The 27,232-nt window shown below is 43.0% G+C and overlaps 1 protein-coding gene across 2 annotated transcripts in view; it reads right to left on the bottom strand.

Annotated features, from left to right (window-relative positions):
• The window catches only part of ARHGAP6 (Rho GTPase activating protein 6), an 825,592-nt gene that overhangs the window by 423,816 nt on the left and 374,544 nt on the right, over positions 1–27,232 (bottom strand). Inside the window, exon 1 of one of the 2 annotated variants that reach the window (XM_033947959.1) lies at positions 2,857–3,275. The exons of the other annotated variant lie outside the window; for it this stretch is intronic. Within the exon in view, the coding sequence (XP_033803850.1) occupies positions 2,857–2,898 (42 nt within the window). The 5' untranslated portion in view covers positions 2,899–3,275. Of the gene's footprint in view, positions 1–2,856; positions 3,276–27,232 lie in introns of those variants that run through there. 2 annotated transcript variants of the gene reach the window in all.

Below are 27,232 nucleotides of genomic sequence, written 5' to 3'. Positions count from 1 at the left end.
TCCCTTAACTGCATAAGATAACTGCACAAACAAACTGCAGTCTTATCGTTAAACGATTCAGCTTACGCAGTTAAGGGCTGAATATATAACACTGTCATTCGCACTATTTTATCATAACTCCCATCCCCTGACAACAATCACTTAGTGGCAAAAACTGGGCCGCAGCTTTATTCATCTTTTCTCAACAGTTCCATAAATCCATCGGTGATAACAAACATGAAAAAAACAGTGTAGCATAACAACAATCACAACCCCTGGAGCTATTCAGTGACAAAATAGCTCCCTTCACAAAATGTCCCTCAATTCCAATTCCCCATCCCAGCAAGGCTCGCGGTGCCGCAGAGCCCTGCCGCCACCCATGGCGGTGTCGCACATGAGCAGCTCGAAAAAACAAATCCCCCCTTCTTTCCATAGCTACACTGCCAAAACATCATATTCTCGTCAAGAAAACTGCGACTACCCTTACCACCCCTCTAAAACCAAAACCCCCAACCCCCCCCCAAAATGCCCAACCCCAAAAGAGGAGGGGAGGGGCATGAAACAACTTTCCCTTCAAATCCTCACCCTTCCAACTTCCCCCCAAACCAAAAATACTGCAATCCCGCCAAAATCACCTCTATATCCTCAATCCTCACCAATCCTCTCTCACACACAAAGCCCACCTACCTCCTCACTAACCCATCAATCCCGCTAAGCCCACCACTTCCTTCCAATCCCAGACCTTTTCTCCTCCCCTCCCGACTCCACCACCCTTCCTCACTGAATTAAATTAACCTTTACCCTTCCTACCCTATCAACTTACTGGCTCAGCCAGTGTTATATGCTCCCACTGGGAGCATAATTATACTTAATTGCATAAGTTTTAGCAGATTCAATGCTGGTATCTGCCACTGAATATCCTGGAATACAGCCAGCAGTGCACATAACAACTCTGACCATCTTCAGCTGATTATCAACCCCAATGTTTCCAGGAATCCAACAAGTGAAGGACATTGCTGCTCAGGTAACAAATAAGGCATCAGTCAAACAGGTGATGCACAAAATATGCAAGATACCTCCAGTATTTTCATATTCTTGTTGAACCATTTGCTTCACTCCAGGGTATCCCTTCTGCTTTTCCACTTCATTAAAGTGAATGTACTGACACCTAGCAGTATATCACTGCAGTACTGCTTTCCCAAAAATTTCAACCAAACCTAGCCAAATACATTCAGAGGAAAAATAGATTTTAAAGTCGGTTCTATTCATCTGCCCTATCATTTGAGTAGGGCTAGGTCTGAGATGTGTGTCCTATAAAAAGGCCACATAGCAGATCTGGGAGGGAGGGGGGGAGGGGATGCAGAATAAAAACAATGCCACACAGCCCTAAATTAAGCAGCAGCAAACTTTCTTTTGACACTCACAAAATTTAGTCCCCCGGAGACACACCTTGCCAAACAGGTTTTCAAGATCATCACAACGAATTTGCATAAGACAAATTATCATACGGCACGACACCCATTATATAAAAATCTCTCATATGCATAGTCCCTGCTGTAAATCAAAACCCCCCAAAAACCCAAGACACCCATTATATAAAAATCTCTCGTATGCATAGTCACTGCTGTAAATCAAAAACCCCCAAAAACCCAAATAGCAACTGTGCCTCCAGGAGGGAACCGAGAAGCACTGCCCTAGGCCTATATATGGGCCTGGTTTTGAGGCTCTTACACTGAATTTGAAACCTGTAAAGAATGAATTCCAGTCTGGACTGCTGCATACAGTATACACTCTCCAACAGCTGCACAACCGAGAACCCTCCCCCCCCCCACTAGCATTTCCTGCAGAATACTGAGCTCTTTCCTGGGGGGTGGGGTTCCCCAGTCACTTTTAAAAGTTTACTTTTAGTCTTTCTGAAATGTTAGAGCAACTTCAGGGAAAACAAGAAAAGAACAGCAAAGCATCTCCTCTCAAGCATTTTTTTTGTATTTAATTAGGTTCACAGCTCTGTCCTGGAGGACCACCAGCCACTTGGGGATAGCCCTAATGAATATGCATGAGAGAGATCTGCATATAATGGAGATGACAGGCATGCAAATCTGGCTAGTAGTCCTCCAGTTCAGGGTTAGGGACTACTAGTCCCTAATCCTGAACTGGAGGACTACTAGCCGCCACATATGGAAAATTGCTTGCCCCCCACAAAAAAAAACTGTATAATTATTGTTTTTATAAACACATATCCTAAATTTGTGGTTACTGAAAGTTCAACAATTTTTGAGATGTGTGCACAGGTTAGAGAACCAATATACATTCCGTTGCCATTAAAAAATATATATATACTAAAAAGTCGAATGGCAATGTGTTAGCTAGAAGTCTGGAAAAACAAAACAAAACCCAAAACATACCATGACACTAAATCATTATTCCTGCAAACAATAAAAGTCAGGGAACCCAGGTACATCAGAAAAGCGTAGTGACCTTAAAGCGCATAAAGTCAAGACACTGCCTTCTCCAACGCTTGCCCCATGGGCATCTTTTTCGCTCGCACGCGTTCTGTTTAAGAAGTTTTGGACGGGTGCGATAACTCGCCTTAACGCGGCGCGCTAACGCCCCGGTTTCAGGCGTAGCTAACTCAGCTCACCACCTACACACACATTGAAGGCAACTTTTGGAAATAGCTGGGGGGGTGTTAACCGCTGTTTTAACTCTTCCCAGGAGACAGCAATGGGTCTTTGCTCGTCGGGAGTGTTCGTACCTACCTAACACCCGGATCGTCCTGTTACCGCCTCGCAGCGACTTACTGCCGCCCCCACCGCTACTTATCGCTTGCACCCCGATGCAGCAGGTGACGGGCAGCGCCAACCACTAGGTACTCACCGCATAGGAAAGCTGCTTATCACAGAACACCGAGTCTCCCATGACCGAAGGCGTTGCAGAGAAATCCACACGCCGAGCTGCCTGTTGCCTCCCCTCGGCAAAACCGGGGCAGTGAAACGCCGAATCCTCCTACCGGCTCTGCAGGCTTACTGGAACCATCATTCCGTGACCTCCCGTTGTTCCTTTGCACTCCTCACCCCCCTCGTGGTGGTCTCTGTTATTGTTATTATTTCAGTTCTTGCGAAATCCAAGCCATAGCATGCTGGTATGCGGGGAGGAAGGATTCGGAAATAGCGGGCAATGGCAGCTCTGAGCTGTCCGGCTTATTTTAAACGCAGGACCTTCTTTTCCTCCTTAGGGAAGGGGCGTGGTGGAGTTGGAGCTGCCCCAGGACTCCCCTCCCTCCCCGAGCTTAGATAAAACTTCCTTGCATTATTCTCCTCCTCTTTATTTCTCAAGTTGCAATTGGGGGGGTTCCCCCCTTCACAAGAAAATTGTTCCTTTTTTTCAAAGAAGCAAGTTTTAGTGGCCGTTGTTGGGGGAGGGAGAGCCTAAAGATGTTTACCCTTTTGCTATCTTACCTCCCCCCCAAACCCCCTTATCACTGAAGTCCTAAAACTATGGCTAGAATTATTCCATTTTGTTTAGAGTAGCCTGGATTCCCTGCTGGGCTGAAATGATTGTCTTACACACCCAAAGCCTAGGGGTAATGCTTTTGTGTTTCCTATAGTTTTGTTTCCAGGCTGATAGACACGGTTTACTGAAGCACAAGGGGTGTGATTTAAACTTTTTTTCGTTGGTGGTGTTAACCAGTTTTTCAGAGAGAAAGAAACAACTTTTCCCTACAGAGGATACAGTTGGTAAGAGAGTTAGAAATAGCCACAGTCAAGCTTGAAAGCTAGGATTTTAGTTCTATAAAACAGGGTCAGTGCAAAGATATAGTAAGCCACTCTGCAATGATCCATCAGCCTTAAGTGCCCCACTCTCCATTAACATTCAGGCCCCAATGCGCCAACCCAAGGCATCATGCTTTTAAATACTTTACGGAGAGGGTGGTGGATGCCTGGAATGCACTCCCAAGAGAGGCCGTGGAGAGGAAAATGGTGACGGAGTTCAAAGAAGCATGGGATGAACACAGAGGATCTAGAACCATAAAATAATATTAAATATTGAACTAAGGCCAGTGGGCTTCAATGGCTGGGAGGGTGTAGATGGGCTGGAGTCGGTTTTGATGGAGATTTCGGCAGTTGGAACCCAAGCACAGTACGAGGTAGAGCTTTGGATTCTTACCCAGAAATAGCTAAGAAGGAAAAATTTAAAAACTTTTAATTGAATTAAGTTGGGCAGACTGGAAGGACCATTCGGGTCTTTATCTGCCGTCATCTACTATGTTACTATGTTAAATAGTAAAATGAAGAGGAAGAGGTAGAGGAAGGCAATTTCCAAAACTCATGAAATATTTGAAAAATTTTCACCTTCGCTGTAGTTAAAAGTAGGCATGATAGCTCCTTGTGTGGCTAACAGGATCTGTTATTTGGCTCTAACTGCAGCTGTTCATTGCTGCCTCACATAAGCTACTGCCCTAGGCGACCACCTAGTCTTGTATAACAGGCCATTCTTGCTAGGAAATATCCTTAATATTTTTCATCTTACCCCCTCTTTAACAAAACTGTGACAGAGGTTTCTAGTACGGGGAGCCGCACTGAATGGCCCGCGCTGCTCCCAATGCTCATAGAGTTCCATGCGGCTCCCTGCGCTAAAAACTGCTAGTGCAGTTTAATAAAAGGGGGTATTAGTGTTATGTCACTATTGGGCTATATGAATCCCCATTTCATTTCTAAGATAGCCAGGAAAGACTGTTCTGTTGCCTGGACTCAGAGAATGCCCTCGTCTCAGATTCCTGATAAAGCCTGTACCGAAATAATTCCTGCTACCACTCCTGACTTACTTTTTCATGGTCAGGTTGTTGTTTTTTTTTTTATTCAATTGTCATCTCTGGCGTGGTTGTGACATTATGGGAAAGTGATCTGTGTTCTTCTAGGAGCTAAAGTTGGTGCTATCGGTAGTGATTTCTTTCTTGACTATCTGTTCCAGACCCTACAAGAACGTAACTGATGCTAGTGAAGGGATTTAAATTTCATTTGTATTTGATGTCCATCTCTTCTGACAGTGTGACCAAAATAAGAAAGCTGTAAGTTCATCATTTGGGTTTTGAGTAGCATAGCCAGTTTGATCTCTTCGATTTGTAAGTTCTCATGGAGGTCCACAGCGTGCATAAAATTCTTCTCCTGCACCAACATAACATAATATAAAGCTCACTTCTATACCGCAAATACTGTTAAGTTCTATGCGGTTCACAAAAGATCATGTGTACAAAAAATGAGAAGAAAGGCAGAGCATGTCTAATTTTCAAAATATTCAGTAAAAAGATACGTTTTTTAAGACACGTCGAAATTGTAGATACGAGTCAGTCAACATAATTAAGAAACTCAAATCCTTATCCCATAGTGCCACTTGAAAGGACAACAGACGTTGAAATCTTTTAAATTTACAACCCTTGGCAGATGGAAAAAGAGAATAGTGCATGTGATTTCCTGGAATGTTTGGAGTTATGTAATAAATGATTTCTGTTCTATTCTATCCTGTCCCCCGGTTTTTGTGGGCTTAAAAAAGGATTTATGTATGATGAAATTATGTACTTTGATTGGAGATTTCTCTTTTTTTTCCTGTTATTAATGGATAATGTATTATTCAAATTATAATAAAACTTATTGAACTAAAAAAAAAAAAATGATTACAAGAGATATTTTGGAATTAAACCTGCCAGTACTTTATAGCAGAAACAACCAAACTTGAATTTAATCTGCGATTCAATCGGTAGCCAAAGCAATTGACGATAGTAAGGTGTAAAATGATCATACTTCAGATTGTAAATCAAGCGGACCGCTGCATTCTGAATAATGCGCAGTCTCTGTTGATTTTGGGGAGTTTCAGCAAGATGCATGATAGTACAATGGTCAAGCTGACTCAAACCCAGAGCTTGCACTAGCAATCGACTTGAGTTTAAGTCAAACTAAACTCTTATGGTTCTCAATTTCCAAAGATCAAATGAGTCAATCTTCTTTCTGTCTTATTTCCATAGTGTCCAGTTTTCGCATCCTTAACTGACCACTGAGAAAATGAGTGCGTGGACAAGTCTGATTTTCATTTGGATTGCTATTTCTTTGCCTTTGAATACTTTGTCAAGAGCCTGCATTGAAGAGCAACCAAGTGCTTTTCTGCAGACATCATGTTGGGGGAGATCAAAGGAACCAGGCAAAGAGAGCGACCTGCAAGCAGAGGAAATTGAGGGGGGGGGGATTCTTAGATGATTTTTAAATTTCAGCAGGATGCACTAATGCCATCTTGGTCTGGGGAAGAGCTGGAGTAAGGGATTGTTCACAAATGGTTAATGGTGAGTGAAGTTTATATTAAACTGTTTTATTATGGAGATATAGAGAATTATAAACTTAACTTGATGTGTCTCCTTTCAGGGGTATGTCCTTGAGAAAGCGACTAGCGAAACATGTCGGACTATAGGACCCCTAGCCAAGCAATGCAAAGTAGAGAGTTGCGCGAGGACAGAAATCCCTCCCATCCCCGCCCGTCCCCGCCAGGATCCTTTCTGCCCCCACCCGTCCCTGCCAGGATCCTCTCCGTCCCCACCCATCCCCGCAAGGAATTACCTCCATCCCCGCCCGTCCCCATAAAAAGCAGCAATTACTCCTGACAGGATCATCAATTCCAGTCTCTTGTGTTTGCGCTGCTGTTTTCTTTGTGGAATCTCTTTGGTGGAACCCTTTTTTTGTTTTCTGTTCAGGTAATTAACTTATAAACCCCCTCTTTTACTAAGGCTGACGTGTCCATTATATTATATGGACGAACCCTGCTTCAAAAGCCTTCCATCCCCGTGGGATGGAAGGTTGGCTAGAGGAGGGTCCCCGTGGGAGTCCTGTGGGACCCCCTCAGGAACCGCGGGATTCCCGCGATCCCCGTTCCCGTGCAGACCTCTAATGCAAAGTTTACTAAAGTTAAGTGCTTTTCTATAACTTTTTATAAAAGCATAATTTAAGTTGTTTGGAGTGATGAAAAGTATGTTATACACTGATAAATTGGATAAATAGTATTTAAAAGGGGACAAGTGACTTATATGATAAATAAAGCTTTAGTGCTATGAGAGTATTCGAGCACTGAGTTGTACCTGTCCTGGGAAAATATACTTGGTGAGATTTTGAAACGTGCAGGATTGATTGATTGAAGATTGCTCAGAAGCTGAAAAGAACTTTGGCAGCTTATTTGGTGAAGTGGAATCGCTAATAGAGATAGCTCAAGAAAATAATGAATTTGTTGGATACTCGGAAGAGCAGGTTCAACAAGTCCTCCATTGCCCAAGATACTAAAAACTTAGGCCCTCTTTTGCAAAGCCAATTATTGCAGTGGCCTGAGTTAATCATACTGAAGCCAATTGGGCTTTGGTGCTATTGCCACATGACTTTGTACAAGGAGTGGTTAGATTGTGAGGGTTCTTCAAAAAGTTTTTGCGCTTTCATATTTTGGCGGCATAAAGGGAGTCTTCACATGTTCACCTTCTAATATGGTATAAATCATTCAGTGCAAAGAGGCATGTTACATCGGTGAAACAAGCCAAATGCTAAAGACCAAAGTCAGCCTACATGGATATCATATTAAGAATTGCAATACCAACTAAGATGGCACGTCTGTCGAACAACACTTTGGAAAAACTGACCATTGCACCAATGATTTTATGGTGAGAATACTAAAAGGAAACTTTAAGATAATCCAAGAACGCAAAACCTTTGAAATCAAAATGATACGTTACTTTGACACCTGCAAGATAGGACTTAACAGACATTTAAAACTGATGTGCCCCATTTCTGTCTCCTACCCACCCCACCCCCTTTCCCTGTTCCTATCCTTGAAATGCTTTCATGTTTTCTTTATATACGAGTATACTGATGTTTGTCAACATTTGCTTATTTCTGCTGTGAAAAAGAAAGGGGATAGATTCCGTACAAACGTAAGGAAGTTCCTCTTCACCCAGAGAGTGCTGGAGAGCTGGAACGCTCTTCCGGAGTCGGTTGTAGGGGAAAACACCTTCCAGAGTTTCAAGACTAAGCTAGACAAGTTCCTGCTAAACTGGGACGTACACAGGTGAGGCTGGACTCATTTAGAGCACTGGTCTTTGACCTGGGGGCTGCCGTGTGAATGGACCGCTGGGTAGGATGGACCACTGGTCTGACCCAGCAGCGGCAATTCTTATGTTCTTATGTTCGAAAGCTCAACATAAAATGCATTGACTTAGTCCAATAGTAAAGGCATCAACATATTTCCTCTTGGGGGGGGCGGTTTCTTTATACTACTTTGGAAAGTGGACTAACACGGCTACCACTTCATTTCACTCATATTTTTGTAGGAAATGGTTGGGACGGGAGAAATGGTAAGAGGGTGTGTTAGTAGGATGCTGGGAAAAACGTATCACAAAACAGGGTGATTATATGGAAAAGTGATGTAATTTGCTTTTGAGATATTTAATAAATAGTGTTTAAAAAAATAAAAGTGTGGAAACTTTGTGAAGATCCCTTGTAACAAATGCAAACTTGCTTTGGTTGTACCACAGAAAGATGGTGTATCAAATCCATGACCCTTTAAGATTATCCTTATTAAATCAGGCGTCGCTTTCCCAGCATCAGAATTAAAAAGAATACAGCAAAGGAATTTTACATGTCTTGCAATGACATTTTTTAGTCAAGAGGCGACAGAAATCAGGGGTTGGATTCTAACGGAGTTGGTATTGGAGAGTTCTGCTCCAAACTAAGATAACTGACACCTGGGGCTCCTTGTACTAAGCTGTGGTAGCGGTTTTAGCACACGCTAGACACTAACACCACCATTGAGCTGGCGTTAGCTCTTGTCGTGTAGCGCAGGGGGCAGCGTGTGCTAATCCACAGCGCACGCTAAAAATGCTACTGCAGCTTAGTAAAAAAAAGTCCCTAGTTTAGAAGCAGTTCAAAGTAAATTGATTTGCCTGCTTTCCTAGGGTGTAGGCCAGTAAAATAGCTTTTTCATGTTGGTAAGTTCAAGGGGACAAATGTGGGATCTCAATATCCCTTTCCTGTCCCGTGAGTTCTGTTCATGTCCCATTCATGTAAGCTTCACCTTAACCGCACAAGCCTCAAATACTTATGATTTTAAAGTGTTTAAGACTTGGGCAGATGAGGACAGAGCTTGCAGGAATGGGGCAGGGACTGGGACAGGAACAGCTCGCAGGGATGGGATGTGAAATTGAGATCCCGCAGGGACGGAGACAAATTTGTCCCCATATTATTCTCTAAACAGTTTTGGTTTTGGTGTTTGTTTGGGGTTGTTTTTTTTTTTTTGGGGGGGGAGAGGTTTGGGAAGGGGAGGCTGGTCTTTTTATAAATCAACTGTTTGGCCTCTGATTAGATTATTTTTGAAGCTGATGTGGAACTCTATAGATTTATTATGCAATATTGTGATGAGCTATATGTATTTTATATAGGTATGTATATGCAGGTAGACTGATTATATATTATAGGTTGAAATAAGAAAGAAGATTGATTATAGTTTATGAAGGCTGTATTGAAAACCAACTCAGAAAACGTTAACTCTGTATAGTAACATCTTTAAAAAAAGCACAAGTATTGATTATGGTTTAATAATGTCTGTATTGAAACCATGCCAGGAAATGCAAACTCTGTATTGTAACACTATTACAGAAGCTCATATGACACCCCCAGTCATTAGTAACAGTATAGAAGTTTTCAATAAACAAAAACATCATTTTCTGGAATAAATTATGGGTCAATATTCAGCCCTTTTGTTGTCTGGTCATTTTATTATTCAAATCATGTTGGTCTCAGTCTCTGGTTTCTGTTTATCTTCTGTTAACTTGCTCGCCAGAGTCTCCTGCCCATTTGACGTTTTCGTTTTTCTCCGTGCTCACTATCCATCTTCTATCTCTGTACCTTCTCTTCCACTGCCACAGTGCACAGCTGGATTTATAGCATTCACACACAGGTGGGGCTGATTCTTTAAGTGTTGCCTGAAATGGTAGGTGCCTAGAAAAATGGTGCCTGCCACATGTCAATCATGTTTTGGTGGCACTTAGAGAACCACAGCTACTGCCGCCTACTGACAAACTTAGGCGTCAGTAACTTAGGCCAGGGTTTTAAAGGTTTAGATTTCTGGCACCTAGGTTCATCGTAGAATTACGCCAGGGATCTCAAAGTCCCTCCTTGAGGGCCACAATCCAGTCGGGTTTTCAGGATTTCCCCAATGAATATGCATTGAAAGCAGTGCATGCACATAGATCTCATGCATATTCATTGGGGAAATCCTGAAAACCCAATTGGATTGCGGCCCTCAAGGAGGGACTTTGAGACCCCTGAATTACACCTAGTGGTGCTTAGTGACACCTAAGGTCAACTCCATCCCTAAACAGGCATGAAACATCACTAAGCACTGCTAGGCACCTGGGTGTTAGCCGCCGGTCCTGAGAGGAGTCTAGTGGCGCTACTTAATGCCAATTAAAACAATTTAGTTAGGCGCCGGCAGGCGCTATCTAGGCACCTAACTGTGCTTAACTTTAAGCGGCCCTTACAGAATTTCCCTCATATGTGTTCACATACTGAATGCATCAGATATGCCAGTATTCTAGTCACTTACTGACACGTTTGCTGCACCTTTTTGTTAGGGTTACCACATGGCTCCAGAAAAGGAGAATGGATTGAGACAGCCGGGTTTTACATCCATTCCTTTCAATGGAAATAAAACCCAGATGTATCGATTCATCCTCCTTACTTCCATTGCTTTCAATGGAAGTAAACCCTGGATGTCTTAATCCATCCTCCTTTTACTGGAGCCATATGGCAACCCTACTTTTTGTAGATAATCCCCAACCCAAATTAATGTGTAATAAGTTAACTTAGGAAACGAGGACCTTAGTTCACAACGACTATGCTGGCTTTGTGAGAGACAGAGAGTTGTCAGTAAGCCTTTTAAATGCTATGTCAATCCAAACAAAACTTAAATCACCATTGTTTACGGTCTTAGTGAGTCTGAATGCTGAAAATGTGTTTGATGAGGTCACAAGGAATTACTTATTTTGGATTCATGATAAAATGATTTTTTTTATTTTTTTTTTGAATAGGTTAAGTTATTGTATATAATCTTGTTAGTTCCCCTTGTAATTAAAATAAAGAATGCTCAAAGACAACAGGGCATTTCCATGGGAAAGCAAGTATAAGAAAGAGATTTTTCCAAAGACATGCTCCTGTTTGCTAAAAATGCCAGAAAAATAACTTCAGAATGAATGGGGCTTATTCCATTCTTCAGGCCTTCAAAACATGTTTTGATAAATTAGAGACGCTTCCCTCTCTAAAAACTAGGAAAACTAGTTCCACCTTAAGGAAGCTGCAGGATATTTGAAACTTGTATGTGGGGCAAATTCTATAAATGGTGCCTCTAAGTTAAGAGGGGCAGATTCAAAGTGCCTACAGGCGCCTAAACAAAGGGCACTGGAATCATGCCTCCAGAGGCACATACTGGAGCCTCACACCACTATATGCTGGAAGTGGCGTTAAGTGTTGGTAGGCGATTCACGTCAAAGATAGGCGCTGGAAATGTAGGCCTGGAAAACCCTGGCCTATATATCTGGCGCCTATTTTTGCCAGGTGCGTGATTATCTATATGGCGCTGTTGCATGGTTGACACATGACCGGCGACCACTTTTAAGGTGGCCGCCAACAACAGAGCCAGTTAGAGAATCCAGGCCTTTGGGAATATACATGGCAAAAGATTCCTAAAAAGCCTATAGATCAGGAGTAGGGAACTCCGGTCCTCGAGAGCCATATTCCAGTCGGGTTTTCAGTATTTCCCCAATGAATATACATTGAAAGCAGTGCATGCAAATAGATCTCATGCATATTCATTGGGAAAATCCTGAAAACCCAACTGGAATACGGCTCTCGAGGACCGGAGTTCCCTACCCCTGCTATAGATTAAGGGGCTCTTTTACTATAGTGCAGTGTATCGCAAACTGTGTGCCTCTTGAGATCTCGCGGTGAGAGGCACGTCCTGTAGGCAGGCAGCCAGTGCAGATGACTTTCCTCCTGGCTGGCATCTCTCCTCCTCTCCCCGCACCTCCTGGATCCATCCACTGGCGGGTCGTGGCCAGATGGGCCTCTGTGCATGCGCGGCCATCGACACGATAACACCACGCACGCACGCACGCAAGAACGTGCGCTGGTAGGGCTAGTCTCAGTTAGGGTGATGGTCTTAGACCTCAAAAAACTGGAACAGATCTTCTACGACACATTCAGAAAGTGACACACTATCAAAGTATCAACTGCAAGAGAGAAGATTTTGGCCCTTGGTATTATAAAGAATGATTCTTTATGGAAAACTTGGGCCTTAAGTGTCCGGCGGTCGTGTCCGTAACCACCTTCAGTTCTCACCTCCTCCAGCACCGGACACACGCACGAGCTGCAGTACCTCCAATTGTTACCTTACGTTCTAGAACATTGCCCACTTCACGCAAGCGCTTTCCTGTGTCTGTATGCGATTGTGAGGTGGAGTGAAGAGGACAATCGCATACAGACACAGGAAAGCGCTTGCGTTAGGGCACAGCAGTGAGGCGGGCAACGTTCCAGAACGCAACATAAGAACATAAGAGGTTGCCTCCACTGAGACAGACCATAGGTCCATCCTGCCCAGCGGTCCGCTCCCGCGGCGGCCCATCAGGCCCATTGCCTGATTAATGGTCCATACCTATCTATACCCCTCAATCCCTTTTTCTTCTAGGAATCTATCCAAGCCTTCTTTGAAGCCACTTAATGTTTTCTTGTCTACAACAGCCTCTGGAAGTGCGTTCCATGTATCCACCACCCTCTGAGTGAAGAAGAACTTCCTAGCGTTTGTTCTAAACCTGTCCCCTTTCAATTTCTCCGAGTGCCCCCTTGTACTTGTGGTGCCCCATAATTTGAAAAATCTGTCCCTGTCTACTTTTTCTATGCCCTTCAGGATCTTGAAAGTTTCTATCATGTCTCCTCTAAGTCTCCGCTTTTCCAGGACACAGACACAACCACCGGAATCATTCTTTATAATACTGAGGGCCTCAAAATAGTACCTGGGCGGGCCGCGGGTTTGAGACCATCGGTTTAACATAATAAATAGGTGGGGTATACTGGAAATTGAAAGTAAGGTATTACCTTTGGAATTTCATTGCAAGCCAAGAAACAGAGATGATCCAATTCAAGCTTGTGGTTTACATTTGTGGTTTCCCACAAAAACAGTGGAGCACTAAGGCCACTTTTTCAGCAATTTTAGTAAAAGATGACCCTAAGAGAGGGCAATTTTCAGCAAACTAATTCACACATATAGCTCACGTTGAATGTTTCAGGGTTTGGATGGCATAAATCTTTATGGGGAAAAAAAAACATATATGCAAGCAAAGTATTCTGCAAAATAATTAAATAAACAAAAATATTGTGGGACCCTTTCCAGATTCTTAAATTTAGCCTTGACGGGGGAAAGCATCTCATCAGGTTTTTGCATGCACAGTTCTTTCCAGAAGGTATGGGAAACGAAAGCCAGCAGCAAAGGACACTGCTTCAGAACACATACGTAGCAGAATTATTAAACAAAACACTGGAGAAAGAGAACTCGCTATATGCTTGCCACTCACTGCCTTTTTGAAAATATTGCATAATATATGCATAGGGCAATTTATCAAAATATGAGGTGCTGGATAATAGAAAAATTGACTCCATCACAGAAAGGAGGAGATTTCAAACAGCTTTTGAGGCAAAGAGAGCAAAAATGGATCTTTAGATTGCAAACCTGCATTCCAAAAGGATTAAATGCCCGTATTGAGTGGCGTGCCTTTTTTTAAGGTCTGTCATTACTAAACTCTTTTGCTTTTTTGAGTTTTTTGACCTTGTTGACTTGCCGTTCCTTTTTTTAAAGTGATTTTGCTCTTTTTTGGCCTCGAGTGCTTGCCGTCCTCCTTGCCAATTAACTTTAGGTCAGCACACATGGATTTAAAGCTCTGGACTAATGCCGGGGTGCCATTTTCCCGTGGAAGATTTTTTGAAGCAGTTGCTCTCTTTCTAAAGGTAAAGTGAACTTTTAAAGCTTTAAGCATTATATATTCTTTATTATTAATTAATTTTTTGTCTTTTCAGATATTCCCCTGAAACAGGGCCTGTCGGGAATACTGAGTTCATTCTTTGAAAAGTGTGTCTGGTTTCGTATTGGAGCAACAGATATTTATTTCCACTGCTTGTGGGAGATGATTGGAAGATAAGTGCAAGTTTTTACAGTTTTTTGATGTTTTTTTGCAGTTTAACTTGTGTATTTTAAACTGTATCTTTATGAATCTTTTCCATGGAGTTTTTTAACCTGGGATGTGTTTTGTATGGCAGTTTATAACTGAATATATAGTTTCTTGGTTGTTTCCTTGAAACACTGAGGTCTTTTTCTCCATGTTAGTTACTTGCCTTTCAGCCTGTTTCCTTCCACTATTAGCAGCTTTATTCTGAATATTTGTTGATTATTTTTTTGATATGCATAGGGCAAACATATAACATATACCCCCTCTTTTACAAAACTGCGATAGCAGTTTCTAGCACAGAGAGCCGCACTGAATGGCCAGCACTGCTCCCGATGCTCATAGGAACTCTGAGTGTCGGGAGCAGCGCGGGCCATTCAGCGCAGCTTCCCGCGCTAGAAACTGCTATCCCAGTTTCGTAAAAGACAGGGTTAGTGTATCTAGATTTTCAGAAAGCTTTTGATAAAGTTCCTCAAGAGAGGCTCCTGAGAAAATTAAAGTATCATGGGATAGGTGGCAAAGTTCAGCTGTGGATTAGGAATTGGTTATCGGATAGAAAACATAGGGTAGGGTTAAATGGTCATTTTTCTCAACGGAGGAAAGTAAACAGAGGAGTGCCGCAGAGGCTGAACTGGGACCGGTTCTATTTAACTTATTTATAAATGATCTAGAAACTCGAACGATGAGTGAGGTGATTAAATTTGCAGATGACACTACACTGTTCAAAGTTGTTGAAACGCATGCAGATTGTGAAAAATTGCAGGTGGACCTTAGGAAATTGGAAGACTGGGCGTCCAAATGGCAGATGATGCAAATGCAAAGCGATGCACATTGGGGGTTAGCGCCCATGAAAATGATTTGGGTATCATTGTAGACAATATGATGAAACCTTCTGCCCAATTTGCGGCAGCGGCCAATAAAGCAAACAGGATGCTGGGAATGATTAAAAAGAGATGGTTAACAAGACTAAGAATGTCATAATGCTCCTGTATCACTCCATGGTGCGACCTCATTTGAAGTATTGCGTTCAATTCTGGTCTCCTTATCTCAAGAAAGATATAGTGGCGCTAGAAAAGGTTCAAAGAAGAGCGACTAAGATGGTAAAGGGGATGGAAATCCTCTCGTATGAGGAAAGATTAAAACAGTTAGGGCTCTTCAGTTTGGAAAAGAAACAGCTGAGGGGAGATATGATTGAAGTCTACAAAATCCTGAGTGGAGTAGAACGGGTACAAGTGGATCGACTTTTCACTCTTATAAAGACTAGGGGACACTCGATGAAGTTACAGGGAAATATTTTTAAAACTAATAGGAGGAATTTTTTTTCACTCAGAGAATAGTTAAGCTCTGGAACGCTTTGCCAGAAATTGTGGTAAGAGCGCAAAGCATAGGGTTTTAATAAAGGGTTGGACAAATTCGTGGAGGAAAAGTCCATAGTCTGTTATTGAGAAAGACATGGGGGAAGCCACTGCTTGCCCTGGATCGGTAGCATGAAATATTGCTACACCTTGGGTTTTGGCCAGGTACCAGTGGCCTGGATTGGCCACCGTGAGAATGGGCTATTGGGCTTCATGGACCATTGGTCTGACCCAGTAAGGCTATTCTTATGTTCTCTTAGAGTTGATAAATGGCTTCATTTTCATTATATCAGTCTGATCTGGCCCAGATTTTAGCACCCACAGCATAAGTGCCATCGTAAGGGTGAGCAGCACCTGGAGCAGTGGCTCCCCTCCCCTGCCTTCTTCCTTATCCCCCCTCCACTGTGCATGCCCCCCCCTTCCCTTTTCTCATACCTATTTAACATCTCCGGCTTGAGCGGCATGCCCACGTCGGTGTCGGCTCGCCCTTTGATGTTGCTTCCTAGGTGCGGGTCCTGGATGTGACGTCAGACGGGCCAACACGGGCAGCAACCTCACCCCAGGCAAATAAAAAAGGAACGGGGGAAGGCAAGGGATGCACACCCTCCCCCCCCCCCTTACTACACCACTGTGCAGCATATAGAGATTTATAGTCTTGCTGTTTTGGGAAATGAGCATTACAAATCCATACAATATAAGGGGTTAAGCCAGGACAAATCAATCAATCTGAGGAAAAATGGTGCCAGCCGGCAATGTGATAGCAATATATAACATCAACTTTCTAGGCAAAAATAAATAAATCAAAAACAGAAATCAAAACAAAGAATATATACTTTAGCATGTTCAGTCTCAGACTGGATGGTTCAGGTGACTATCTGCCGTCATTTGCTATGTTAATCTTTATCAAGTTCTCGTAGAGGAATGTACATCAGGTTTCAGGTTTTTATTTCTATTTGATGGATCGCTTATTCAAATTACTAAGCGATTTACAACTTCATAAAAGCGGGTTACAATAAGTAAACTACAAACACAAGTCTTAGAACTAACAATTTTAAGATGTACATGAAACGTTAGGATAAGGGGTAAAGTTACATCTTCATGGCTTAAGAAAAGAGAGAAAATAAGGGATGGAACAATGGGAAGGGGTAAAAAATCCGAGCCCTAATATTTGTATCTAAAGAAGAAGGTTAAAGATTAAACGCGTCTTTAAAAAGACAACTTTTTAGAAGTTTCTTAAATTGACTGAGGTATTTTTCTTCTCTGAAGCAAACAGTCTGCGGAAGCTAGAAAAACAATGCTTTATGGAAAGGAAAGTCGGCTTCCAACACGTCTGTGAATTTCTTCTGTGGCACAAACTTCTCTTTCAGAAAAGGAGCACGGCACTGCCTCTGGAGTGCAGCCCACGCCAAGGGAGGAGGTTATCACCTTAAGCATTGTTTTGTTTGAATGTCAGGTGTCCTCTTCATTGTGTTTGGAGAACAAATATTCAGGTGCTTAAGATGACTTTTTATGTAACCTGTAATTAACATTAGACAGGAGAATAACATTACAGTGTATTCAGATCCTTCAATCCAGGGGGATGGGAAGGGATGGATCACTGGAAATTTGATATGTAAACCACAAACATAAACCACAAGCTTGAATCAGATCATCTCTGTGTTTTTGGCTTGTAATGAAATTCCAAAGGCATTACGTATTCTCACAGTACTTTCAACTTCCAGCTTTCAGGGTATATCACACCTATTTGTTATGTTAAAGCGTTTCATGGCAGCTCTTTGTTTGCTGGGAAAGTGGAAACCAAGAATATGTTAGAACAGTGGTTCTCAAAAACAATTTCTCTGACACATTCAGCCGTTTAGGTTTTTAGCATAGCCAAAATGAGTAGGCAAGAGACTAAGGGGCAGATTCTTGAAACTAAAATCTGTTCCAGCAAGTTAAATGCATGCATGTAGTTTAGCGGCGGATTATCAAAATAGCTTACCAAGGTCTTTTCTGAATTTTCAAGCAGACTCCAATACTGCCATGCAAATGTAGTACAACCAAGGTCATTAATACTAAAATGATAACTCCGAGTGATCCTCTATCATCGTCGAGTGGTCTGAGCTGTCGTTGCCTTACTTTCTGATCAGTGCCTGAGTATGGTTTGACAACTCAGACCCCCTTCCCCATGCGAATTAAAATAATAATTTTTAAAAAATTTGAAGATTGGCAGGAGAGATGCCCAATCTCTCCTACTACATCACACAATCACCCGACACCCCCCACGTATATTAAAATGATTTTAAAAAACCAAAAACAAATTGAAGATCGGCAAGAGAAAGTGGGCATCTCTCCAGCTGTTGGGGAGGTGTCGGGTGGGGGGTTGCTTGACTTCGGTGGCTTGATTTGTTGGGTTTGTTTTTCTGCAATTTTTCTGCACTTGTGCCCATCACTATCACCAGCAATCGGCCCATGCAAATTTAGCAAACCTTCACTACTCTCCGCCAACCTCATTTGCATGAGCGTTTTTTAGAGAATGATTTGCTTTTTTAAAATCACTACAATAACGTCTGTGACAGTGGCCCATCGGTTTTTAATGAGAATTTTTGAGAATCTAGCCCTTAAAGATCTTCATACAGTGCAAATTTGCCATATATACTCGAATATAAATCAAGATTTTTGGGCCACCAAATGGCCCATAAATGAGGGTCTAAGTTTATAATCGAGCCACCACCTGTCCTCCTCCTGTTTCCCACTGAGCTCCTGCATCACTATCCTGCATGCAGGCCAACCTGACTCAACTTCACCCCACCCCCCGTGCCGCTATCCACAACACTCGCACCCTCCACAGAGCTGCTATCCAAAATATGGTACATGCCTCCAGTCGCTGACTTCCATACAGCTATTGGTGCTGCTGCTGCCAATCCGTTGACCACCATGCACAGGCCTGATCATTCCCCGGAGCCACCGACCTCCGTGGAAAGGCCCACCCTCAGAGCTGCTGACCTCCATACATTCCTGGTTCCACCACCGCAGATCTGCTGACCTTTATGTACCGATCCACCCACCCCCTAGAATTGCAGATCACCATGCTCCGCCTCGAAGTCACTTACCTACATGCATGGAGTTGCTCACCCACCCCACCCCTGGGAGCCGCTGACCTCCATATACCCATGGATGGTGCTGCTGTTGGCGATATGCTATATGTTTAACCAGTGGGGGGGGGGGCCTTGAGCATCTGCGCATGTTCAAGGTCTGCTGGCTCCCGCTCCCTCTGAGATTCTCAGAGAAGGTGGGAGCCGTCAGGCCTTGAGCGTGCGCAGATACTCAAGGCCCCGCACTCAATCAGCATGCAGAGTCATCGTCGACAGATGTCTTCGGTGCTGAAACATACCGTAAAGCTGTAATATACCGATAGATTTATAAACATGTGGTATTTAATTTGGGGCCTCTTGAAAAGTCTAACATTGCTTCCCCACCTTCGTTTTATGACGTCCTAAAATAGTTCTGTTGAAATAAATGATTGCTTTCTCACAGTCTGTAAATGATTGAGACTACATTTTGATTTCTGAATCCAATCATAAGTCAATTTAATGTGCTCATTTATTTGCTTGCAAGGTTGCAATGATTGAAAAAAGTAAATAAATATGAAAAGTGCTGTTCATTACACATGCCTACAGGATCATTTATTCATTTAAAGTATGGTATTCTTCCCTCTTCTTTTCCCTGTATGCTCACACTGTAAGTGCAAAGCCTTTGTGCTAAGTATTGGGGGGGGAGGGGGACGGGGTGTTCATGGGGTATTTTGCTCCCTGATCGGGTTTTTTTTGTGTTTTTTATATCTTTATTCATTTTTAAGCCATACATAAGTGCAACATAGTATACAATCATATTACACTATAAAAGCATTTAAAATCAATCAAATTATAATCTACTAGTTGTTTAGCCCATTACATTAACGGGTGCTAGCAGCCCTTCTCCCTTACTTTTACCTCCTCCCTGTCCAGCAGCACCCCCACCCATTCCCTGCTCCCCCTATATAGCAGTAGCCCTTCTCCTTTCATCTCCCCCTGTTCAGCATCACCCCATTTCCAGCTCCCCATATCCAGCAGTAGCTCTTCTCCTTTGCAGGAGCCCTTCTCCCTTCCTTTTACCCCCTCCCCATCTAGCAGCACCTCTTCCCTGCTTCCCCTATCCAGCAGTAGGCCTCCCTTCCTGTTACCTCCCCCCTGTCCAGAATCACCTCTTCCCTGCTCCTCCTGTACTGCAGCACCCCCTTACCTGCTCCCCCTGTCCAGTCCGTTGATCTCCAGCCATCAGGCTGTCTCCTGCAGGGAGTGTAGTTCCTGTCCGGTCCCCGCCAGGCGTGCGAGCCTGCTCCGCCCCCTCCCGACCTGCCGGGAATATTTGAATTAGACCCGACTGTTCCTGTTGAGGGAAGCACTCCTCACCGGACTCAGCGGTGAACTCCAGCCATTGGGCCGACATCCGCCTTATTTTGTTTTTTTTTTTAGTTGAAAGACGCGGCGGTGGCTCCTCTCATGATCCCCACCTGCGTCGGAAGTCCGAAGCAGGCGGGGATCGTGAGAGTAGCCACCACCGCGTCTTTCAAAGAATTGTAAGCCGCGCATGCGCACTTCCTATGTGTCGCTACAGCTCACGGAAAACCGGCGCACACTTAGGAAGTGCGCATGCGCGGCTTACCATCTGTTTTATTATATTAGATGACAACTAGATATATCACCCCCATACTCGTATTCAAAAACTGCACTCAAATTAAAGAATTAAAAAATATTTTCCAACTCTCCCTCCCACCCACCCTGGATGTGTATGACCAAAGGGCACAATTAACAATCACTCTTTGCAAAATTTTGTCAATGGCTCCCAAATCCTCAGAAACTTTTTGTAATGTCTCTGTTGTATAGCCATAATACGTTCCATTTTAAAATCCATTTTACATGGGATTTTTTTTAAAAGGGGGGTCTATTGCTGTAATTTTTATTGCAAAATATTTACTGTAATATGAGCAGTAACCTTTTGGTCCTGCCCCATTCTGCTGCTAATATTGCAAACCAATATGATTGGAAATGGCCCTTTAATGATGGCAGGCATCCTTAAATTGTTAACAAAAAAGTGTGGCACCATACCCCTTTATAAGCACCAGGTGGACTTTTTTTTGGTGTAGGTTAAAATAGGGTTGTTTATCTAAACAGATATTGTTTAAACTGCTGTTATTGAAAACATTTTGTGGTTTTACACTACTAAAAATATTTAACATTAAAAAAAATTGAGAGCATTGGAATAGAGGGTGAAATATTCACGTGGATTAAACACTGGCTAGCGGACAGGAAACAAAGAGTGGGGGTAAATGGGCAATACTCGGACTGGAAGAACGTCACTAGCGGGGTGCCGCAGGGCTCGGTGCTTGGACCCGTGCTCTTCAACATATTCATAAACGATCTGGAAATGCGTACAATGAGTGAGGTAATTAAATGTGCAGACGATACGAAGTTATTCACAGTAGTGAAGACGCAGGGGGATTGTGAATATCTGCAACGTGACATAACCACGCTCGAGAAAGGGGCAGCGACATGGCAAATGAGGTTCAACGTGGATAAGTGTAAGGTAATGCATGTCGGTATCAAAAATCCCATACATGAATGCAAGATGTCCAGGGCGGTACTTGGTGAGACCCCTCAGGAAAGAGACTTGGGAGTACTGGTCGACAAGTCAATGAAGCTGTCTGCGCAATGCACGGTGGCGGTGATAAGAGCGAACAGAATGCTAGGAATGATTAAGAAGGGGATCATGAACAGATCGGAGAAGGTTTATCATGCCGCTGTGCCGGCCATGGTACACCCTCACCTGGAATACTGCGTCCAGCACTGATCGCCGAACATGAAGGATACAGTACTACTCGAAAGGATCAAAAAAAAAGAGCGACTAAAATGGTTAAGGGGTTGGAGGAGTTGCCGTACAGTGAGAGATTAGAGAAGCTGGGCCTCTTCTCCCTTGAAAAGAGGAGACTGAGAGGGGACACGATCGACACCTTCAAGATAATGAAGGGAATAGACTTAGTAGATAAAGACAGGTTGTTCACCCTCTCCAAAGTAGAGAGACTGAGAGGGCACTTTCTGAAGTTAAAAGGGGATAGATTCCGTACAAATGTAAGGAAGTTTTTCTTCACCCACAGAGTGATAAAAAACTGGAGCGCTCTTCCGGAGGCTGTTATAAGGGAAAACACCCTCCAGGGATTCAAGACAAGGTTGGCCAAGTTCCTTCTGAACCAGAAAAAACGCAGGTAGGGCTGATCTCGGTTAGGGCACAGGTCTTTGACCTGGGGGCCACGGCGTGAGCGAACTGCTGGGTGCGATGGACCACTGGTCTAACCCAGCAGCGGCAATTCTTATGTTCTTATGTAAAACATGGCAAGAATGTCTAGTCTTTGTAGACAGGCTCACCAGGATTAACCAAATTTCTAATCTCGGTTTATATTCGAGTCAACCTTTTCTTTCCTCCTTTTCGAGAGAAAAAGGGTCTGCTCGGTTTATATTCAGATCAGTTTTTATTTGCATATAGACAGTATATTCATTGTGGCTATCCTGAAAACACAACTTATACAGGTGTGTCTCAAAGGCTGGATGAATCCACTGAGCTAGAGACAAGAAATGTTTGCCATGCTACGCTTGTATACATAATACCATGTTTGACATTCTACGTTTGCCATGCTTTGCTTATGTATATAATCAATGGCGTAGTAAGGTGAGTGGTACCCAAGGCGGTAGCGACCCTCCCCGCCCTCTTCCCCTCCCCCCTACCACGCATGTCCATTTCCTTTTCCTTGTACCTTTTTAACTTCTCCGGCGTGAGAAGCATGCCCATGTCCATATCGGCTCACCCTTTGATGTCACTTCTTAGGCGTGGGTCCCAGAAGTGACATCAGAGAAAGCTCCGATGCCAATGTGGGCAGCAACCTCGTGGCGGGAAAATAAAAAAGGTATGGGGGAAAGGCAAGGGGCACGCGTGCAGAAATAAGACGAGCGGGGGCGGAGAGGAGGATGGGTACCATGCCCTTAGGAAGATTGCTCACAGGGCGAACCACCCCCTTACACATCCCCCCCCTTACTATGGCACTGAGTAGGCAAGAGACTTAGGCCTCGATTCTTAAAACTTTAATGCCGTCGCTAAACTGTTTTCTGACGGTTTAGCCTGCAGGCATTTTAGCGGCGGATTATCAAAATGGCTTATCTCTGTCTTTAGTGAGGTTTCTAGCAGTCTCTGACGCTGACATGCAAATGGGCTCTTTAACATTGAAATGAGCACTCTGGTGGATTCTTAACAATTACCAAGCCATTTTCTAAGAGCAGCGTCAGCTTTTGGTGACAAAAATCAGCAACTGGTCCAGGGGTGCCGGGACAGTGACAGCACTGCTTAAAACTTCGGAGACTGCTAGAAAGCCAACCGACTCCCCACCCCCTAGCAGCAGAGATATGCCAATTCTCTCCCGCCACGAACAACACCCCCCCCCCTGCAGCAGCAACCGCCCCCCAGCAGTGGGACAGATGCCCACTCTCTCCCTCCCGCCACAAACAACCCCCCCTGCAATGGAATTCTATGAGCGTCAAAGCTTAACACCGTGCTACGGTTTTGTAAAAGGGTGGGGGTATATATATATATTTTTTTTTTTTTTAATTTAAAAATCCCCCACTGTTCCTTGTGATCCTGACCAAACGGAACAGAAGAGATATATGATAAAGGAGCCAACTGTAAATAAGAGCATAAGAACATAAGAATAGCCTTACTGGGTCAGACCAATGGTCCATCAAGCCCAGTAGCCTGTTCTCACGGTGGCCAATCCAGGTCACTAGGTACCTGGCCAAAATCCAAGGTGTAGAAATATTCCATGCTACCAATACAGGGCATGCAGTGGCTTCCCCCATGTCTTTCTCAATAGCAGACTATGGACTTTTCCTCCAGGAACTTGTCCAAACCTTTCTTAAAACCAGCTACGCTATCCGCTCTTACCACATCCTCTGGCAAAGTGTTCCAGAGCTTAACTATTCTCTGAGTGAAAAAAAATTTCCTTCCCTGTAACTTCATCGAGTGTCCCCTAGGATAGAAGTGGTATATAAATAATTAAAAGATAAATAAATATAATATAATAGTGGTGTCAGCATTTTACTGCATACAATTTTAATGTAACAAAAAAAACCAGCATAAAATTGCCGTTCTAATGATGTCATAATGCTAACACAAGATAACATTATACACGTTATTAGGACATCTATGCAATGCCTACAAAGCGATTCTGCAAAGAATGTCTAACAATATAGACACACTTAGATTCACTCACCATCGCTGAGCGCGATTCTCTATAGTGCGTCTATGCATTATAGAATCACGTTCATGGAGAGCCGATGCTGGTGCTGCTCATTCTGGCAAAGATATAGAGGTACGGTAGGGGGGGAGTGAAGGTGTGCGCATGGCGGGGAGAAGTGGGAAGGAGCGGGGGGACAGAGAGGAGGAAGGGTGCTTGTACTCTCACCATGACAGCGCCCGGGGTGGATCATCCCCCCTCTTGCTGCACCACTAGATGAACCTCTTCATAAAGACAGTTAAAAAATCCCAATAAATAAACAGATAATGTTCGCCTAAAGTAAGGGTACTTTTGCCATTTTCTCAGTTACTGCTTTGAATTTCTACACAAAATTTTACGTACTTCTTTACTTATTATACTAATGACATACGAGGGCTGTTCAAAAAGTATCAGACCTTAATTTTTCTTGCACAAACAAATAAAGCTAGGGAGGCATGGTTTGGTGCACGTATTTAGGCAACCCTAATGTGCATGCTTGAATTTTTTCCTATTCAACAGATGCAGTCAGTCGCCGGCAGACCGCCGATGAGTGAGGAAGTGTACGTGAGCGCCGTCCGATTTTCATTTTTGACAAAATGACAGAAAAGTTGAACAATGCTACTAGATTAAATTTAGTATAAAGCTTGGCGATTCCCAAGTGGAAATGATCTGCAAAATTCGACAGGCCTTCAGGGATGAACCAATGGGCACCACACAGATAAAGCAGGGGTACAACCGTTTCAGAGATGGCCGCACATTAGTGGAGAGTGAAGCACATTCTGGTAGGCCCTCAACATCCAGAATGAGATCTTCATTGACTAAGTGAGGACCCTGGTGAGGCAGGATCGTCGAATCACCAAGGGGTACTACCAAGAGGTTCTGCATCGTCTTCGTAACGCTGTGAGACGCAAACGGCTAGACCTGTGGGCAGTGGACAATTGGCAGCTCCATCACAATAACACACCTGCCCATTCTTCACATTGATATGGAGTTTCCTGGCCAAACAAAACACACCTGTGATTCCTCAGGCTCCCTACTCTCCCGACATGGCTCCATGTGCTCTCTGGCTTTTCCCCAAGGTGAAAATGCCCCTGAAAGGGACCAGATTTCAGTCAAGAGAAGACATCATGCAGAATGTGACGGACCAGTTGCGAGCAATCTCAAAAGAGGAGTTCCAGGGCTGCTTCCAACAGTGGGAGATCCGTTGGAAGAAGTGTATGGCAGCCCAAGGAGATTAGTATAAGATTGTTGTATCTGAATACGAGTATTTTTTATCAATAAAGGTTTGATACTTTTTGAACAGCCCTCGTATGTTGGCATTCCAAATTTAAGGGGCATAGACTGAAAAAATATTGTTATGTCTTGTGCTAATTATTATTAGTGACAGAATGGTTAATAGGTTTTGGTCAGAAGATCTTAATATGCAATGAGGTGAATATGGTATCAGTAGTTTATCTATGAATGATGGTGCATTTTATGATAGTGTTTTAAAGGGAAGGAGGATTATCTTATAGGAAATTCTATATTTGACCAGCAAGCAATGTGCCTTTGCTAGTAGAGGTGTTACAAGTTCAAATTTTTTGGTGTTGGCGATAAGTTTGATAGCTGTATTCTGAATTATCTTAAGATGCCGAGATTCTTTTTGGGTTATATTCATAAATAAGGAATTACAGTAGTCTAAATTGATATGACCAATGAGTGAATTTGAATATGTGTTAGGCTCTAAGAATTTGGATATCGAACGAATTATGCATAGTTGATAAAAAAGCAGGCTTTTACCACAATGCTTATGTGGTCATGGAATGATAATTTGTGCTCAATGATTATGCCCAGAATTTTGATGGTAGATACTTTCTGATGCCAAAGAGACAATGGAAGTTTGTTCCATTCTATTGAACCCATACATGAAAATGTGCTCCTCCTCATTGCTTCCAAGTGTAATTGTTTTTAAGAGGAAACAACCAAACCTGGAATAGCTGCAGAGTGCAATGGTCTTGGTGGTACATAAGACCTTAAACAATCCTGCAAGTATTTTGATGATTGCTGCTTGAGACTATGATAGACCATCAATAATAATTTATACTTTATACCAGTGGCTCTCAAACTGTGTGCCACGGTACAGTGGTGTACCCTGGAGAGATTTCAGAATTTTACTTTACTTTCAAAAACTTCCTTCATAAGTATATACTAGAATAGATGACATGTACCTTTCTTATTTCTAATCTTAATGTATATTTTCTGTAAACCGCTTAGAACCTAACGGATGTAGCGGTATATAAGAAATAAATTACATTACATGTACGTCATGTATTCAAGAGTCTCAATGTTATGAGCATCTGCGTACATAAGGATACAACCACCCAGACAAGCATCATTCTTTGATGTGATTGATCCTTGAAAACTAATGACAAGTAATTTTAGTTTTATTTTTTATGCAGTAGTTATCCTAACTTGGCAACAAAGCAGTCTACTACTACTAATACTATTTAACACTTCTATGGCACTGAAGGGCGTAAGGAGTGCTGTACATTTTGACATTAAATAGACAGTCCTTGCTTGGAATAGCTTACAATCTAATTTGGACAGACAGACATGACATAGAGCAGGGATTTCAAAGTCCCTCCTCGAGGGCCGCAATCCAGTCAGGTTTTCAGGATGTCCCCAATGAATATGCATGAGATCTATTTGCATGCACTGCTTTCATTGTATGCTAATAGATCTCATGCATATTCATTGGGGAAATCCTGAAAACTCAACTGGATTGCGGCCCTCGAGGAGGGACTTTGACATCCGTGACATAGAGGGTTGGGGATGCAAAACCTAAGGTGAGAAGAATTAGTAGTTGAAAGCAGTCTCACAAAGGTGAGCTTTTTACTTGGACATGAACACTGCCAGAGACTGAGCCCGCCATAGGGGTTCAGGCAGTTTGTTCCAGGCATACGGTGCAGAAAGACAGAAAGGACGGAGCTTACTATTTGGATCTTATCTTTGCAAATTTGGATTTTCAGCTCTGACAGAAAAGAGAACAATGGCAGATAGTGGATGAAGTGTGTGTTTGCTTGTCGACTATCAAGCCGCATTTTGAGTTCATTTGCACTCAAAAGCAAGCTTGTCCATCACATTGATTAGCAAGTCTATTCTTTCAACTTTGGTTTCACCATTGTTAAAATTACCCATACATTGTTGGTTTTGCAATTTTATAATGTCAGTTATAATTTGCCATGAAAAACATTTGCTCCGTTTAGTGTGCTGGAGCTAAAAAGGTTTGAGAGATAC

This window comes from Geotrypetes seraphini, chromosome 6, assembly GCF_902459505.1.
Source record: "Geotrypetes seraphini chromosome 6, aGeoSer1.1, whole genome shotgun sequence".
In the NCBI taxonomy this organism is placed as follows: Eukaryota; Metazoa; Chordata; class Amphibia; order Gymnophiona; family Dermophiidae; genus Geotrypetes; species Geotrypetes seraphini.
This window is presented reverse-complemented; position numbering and strand designations above follow the sequence as displayed.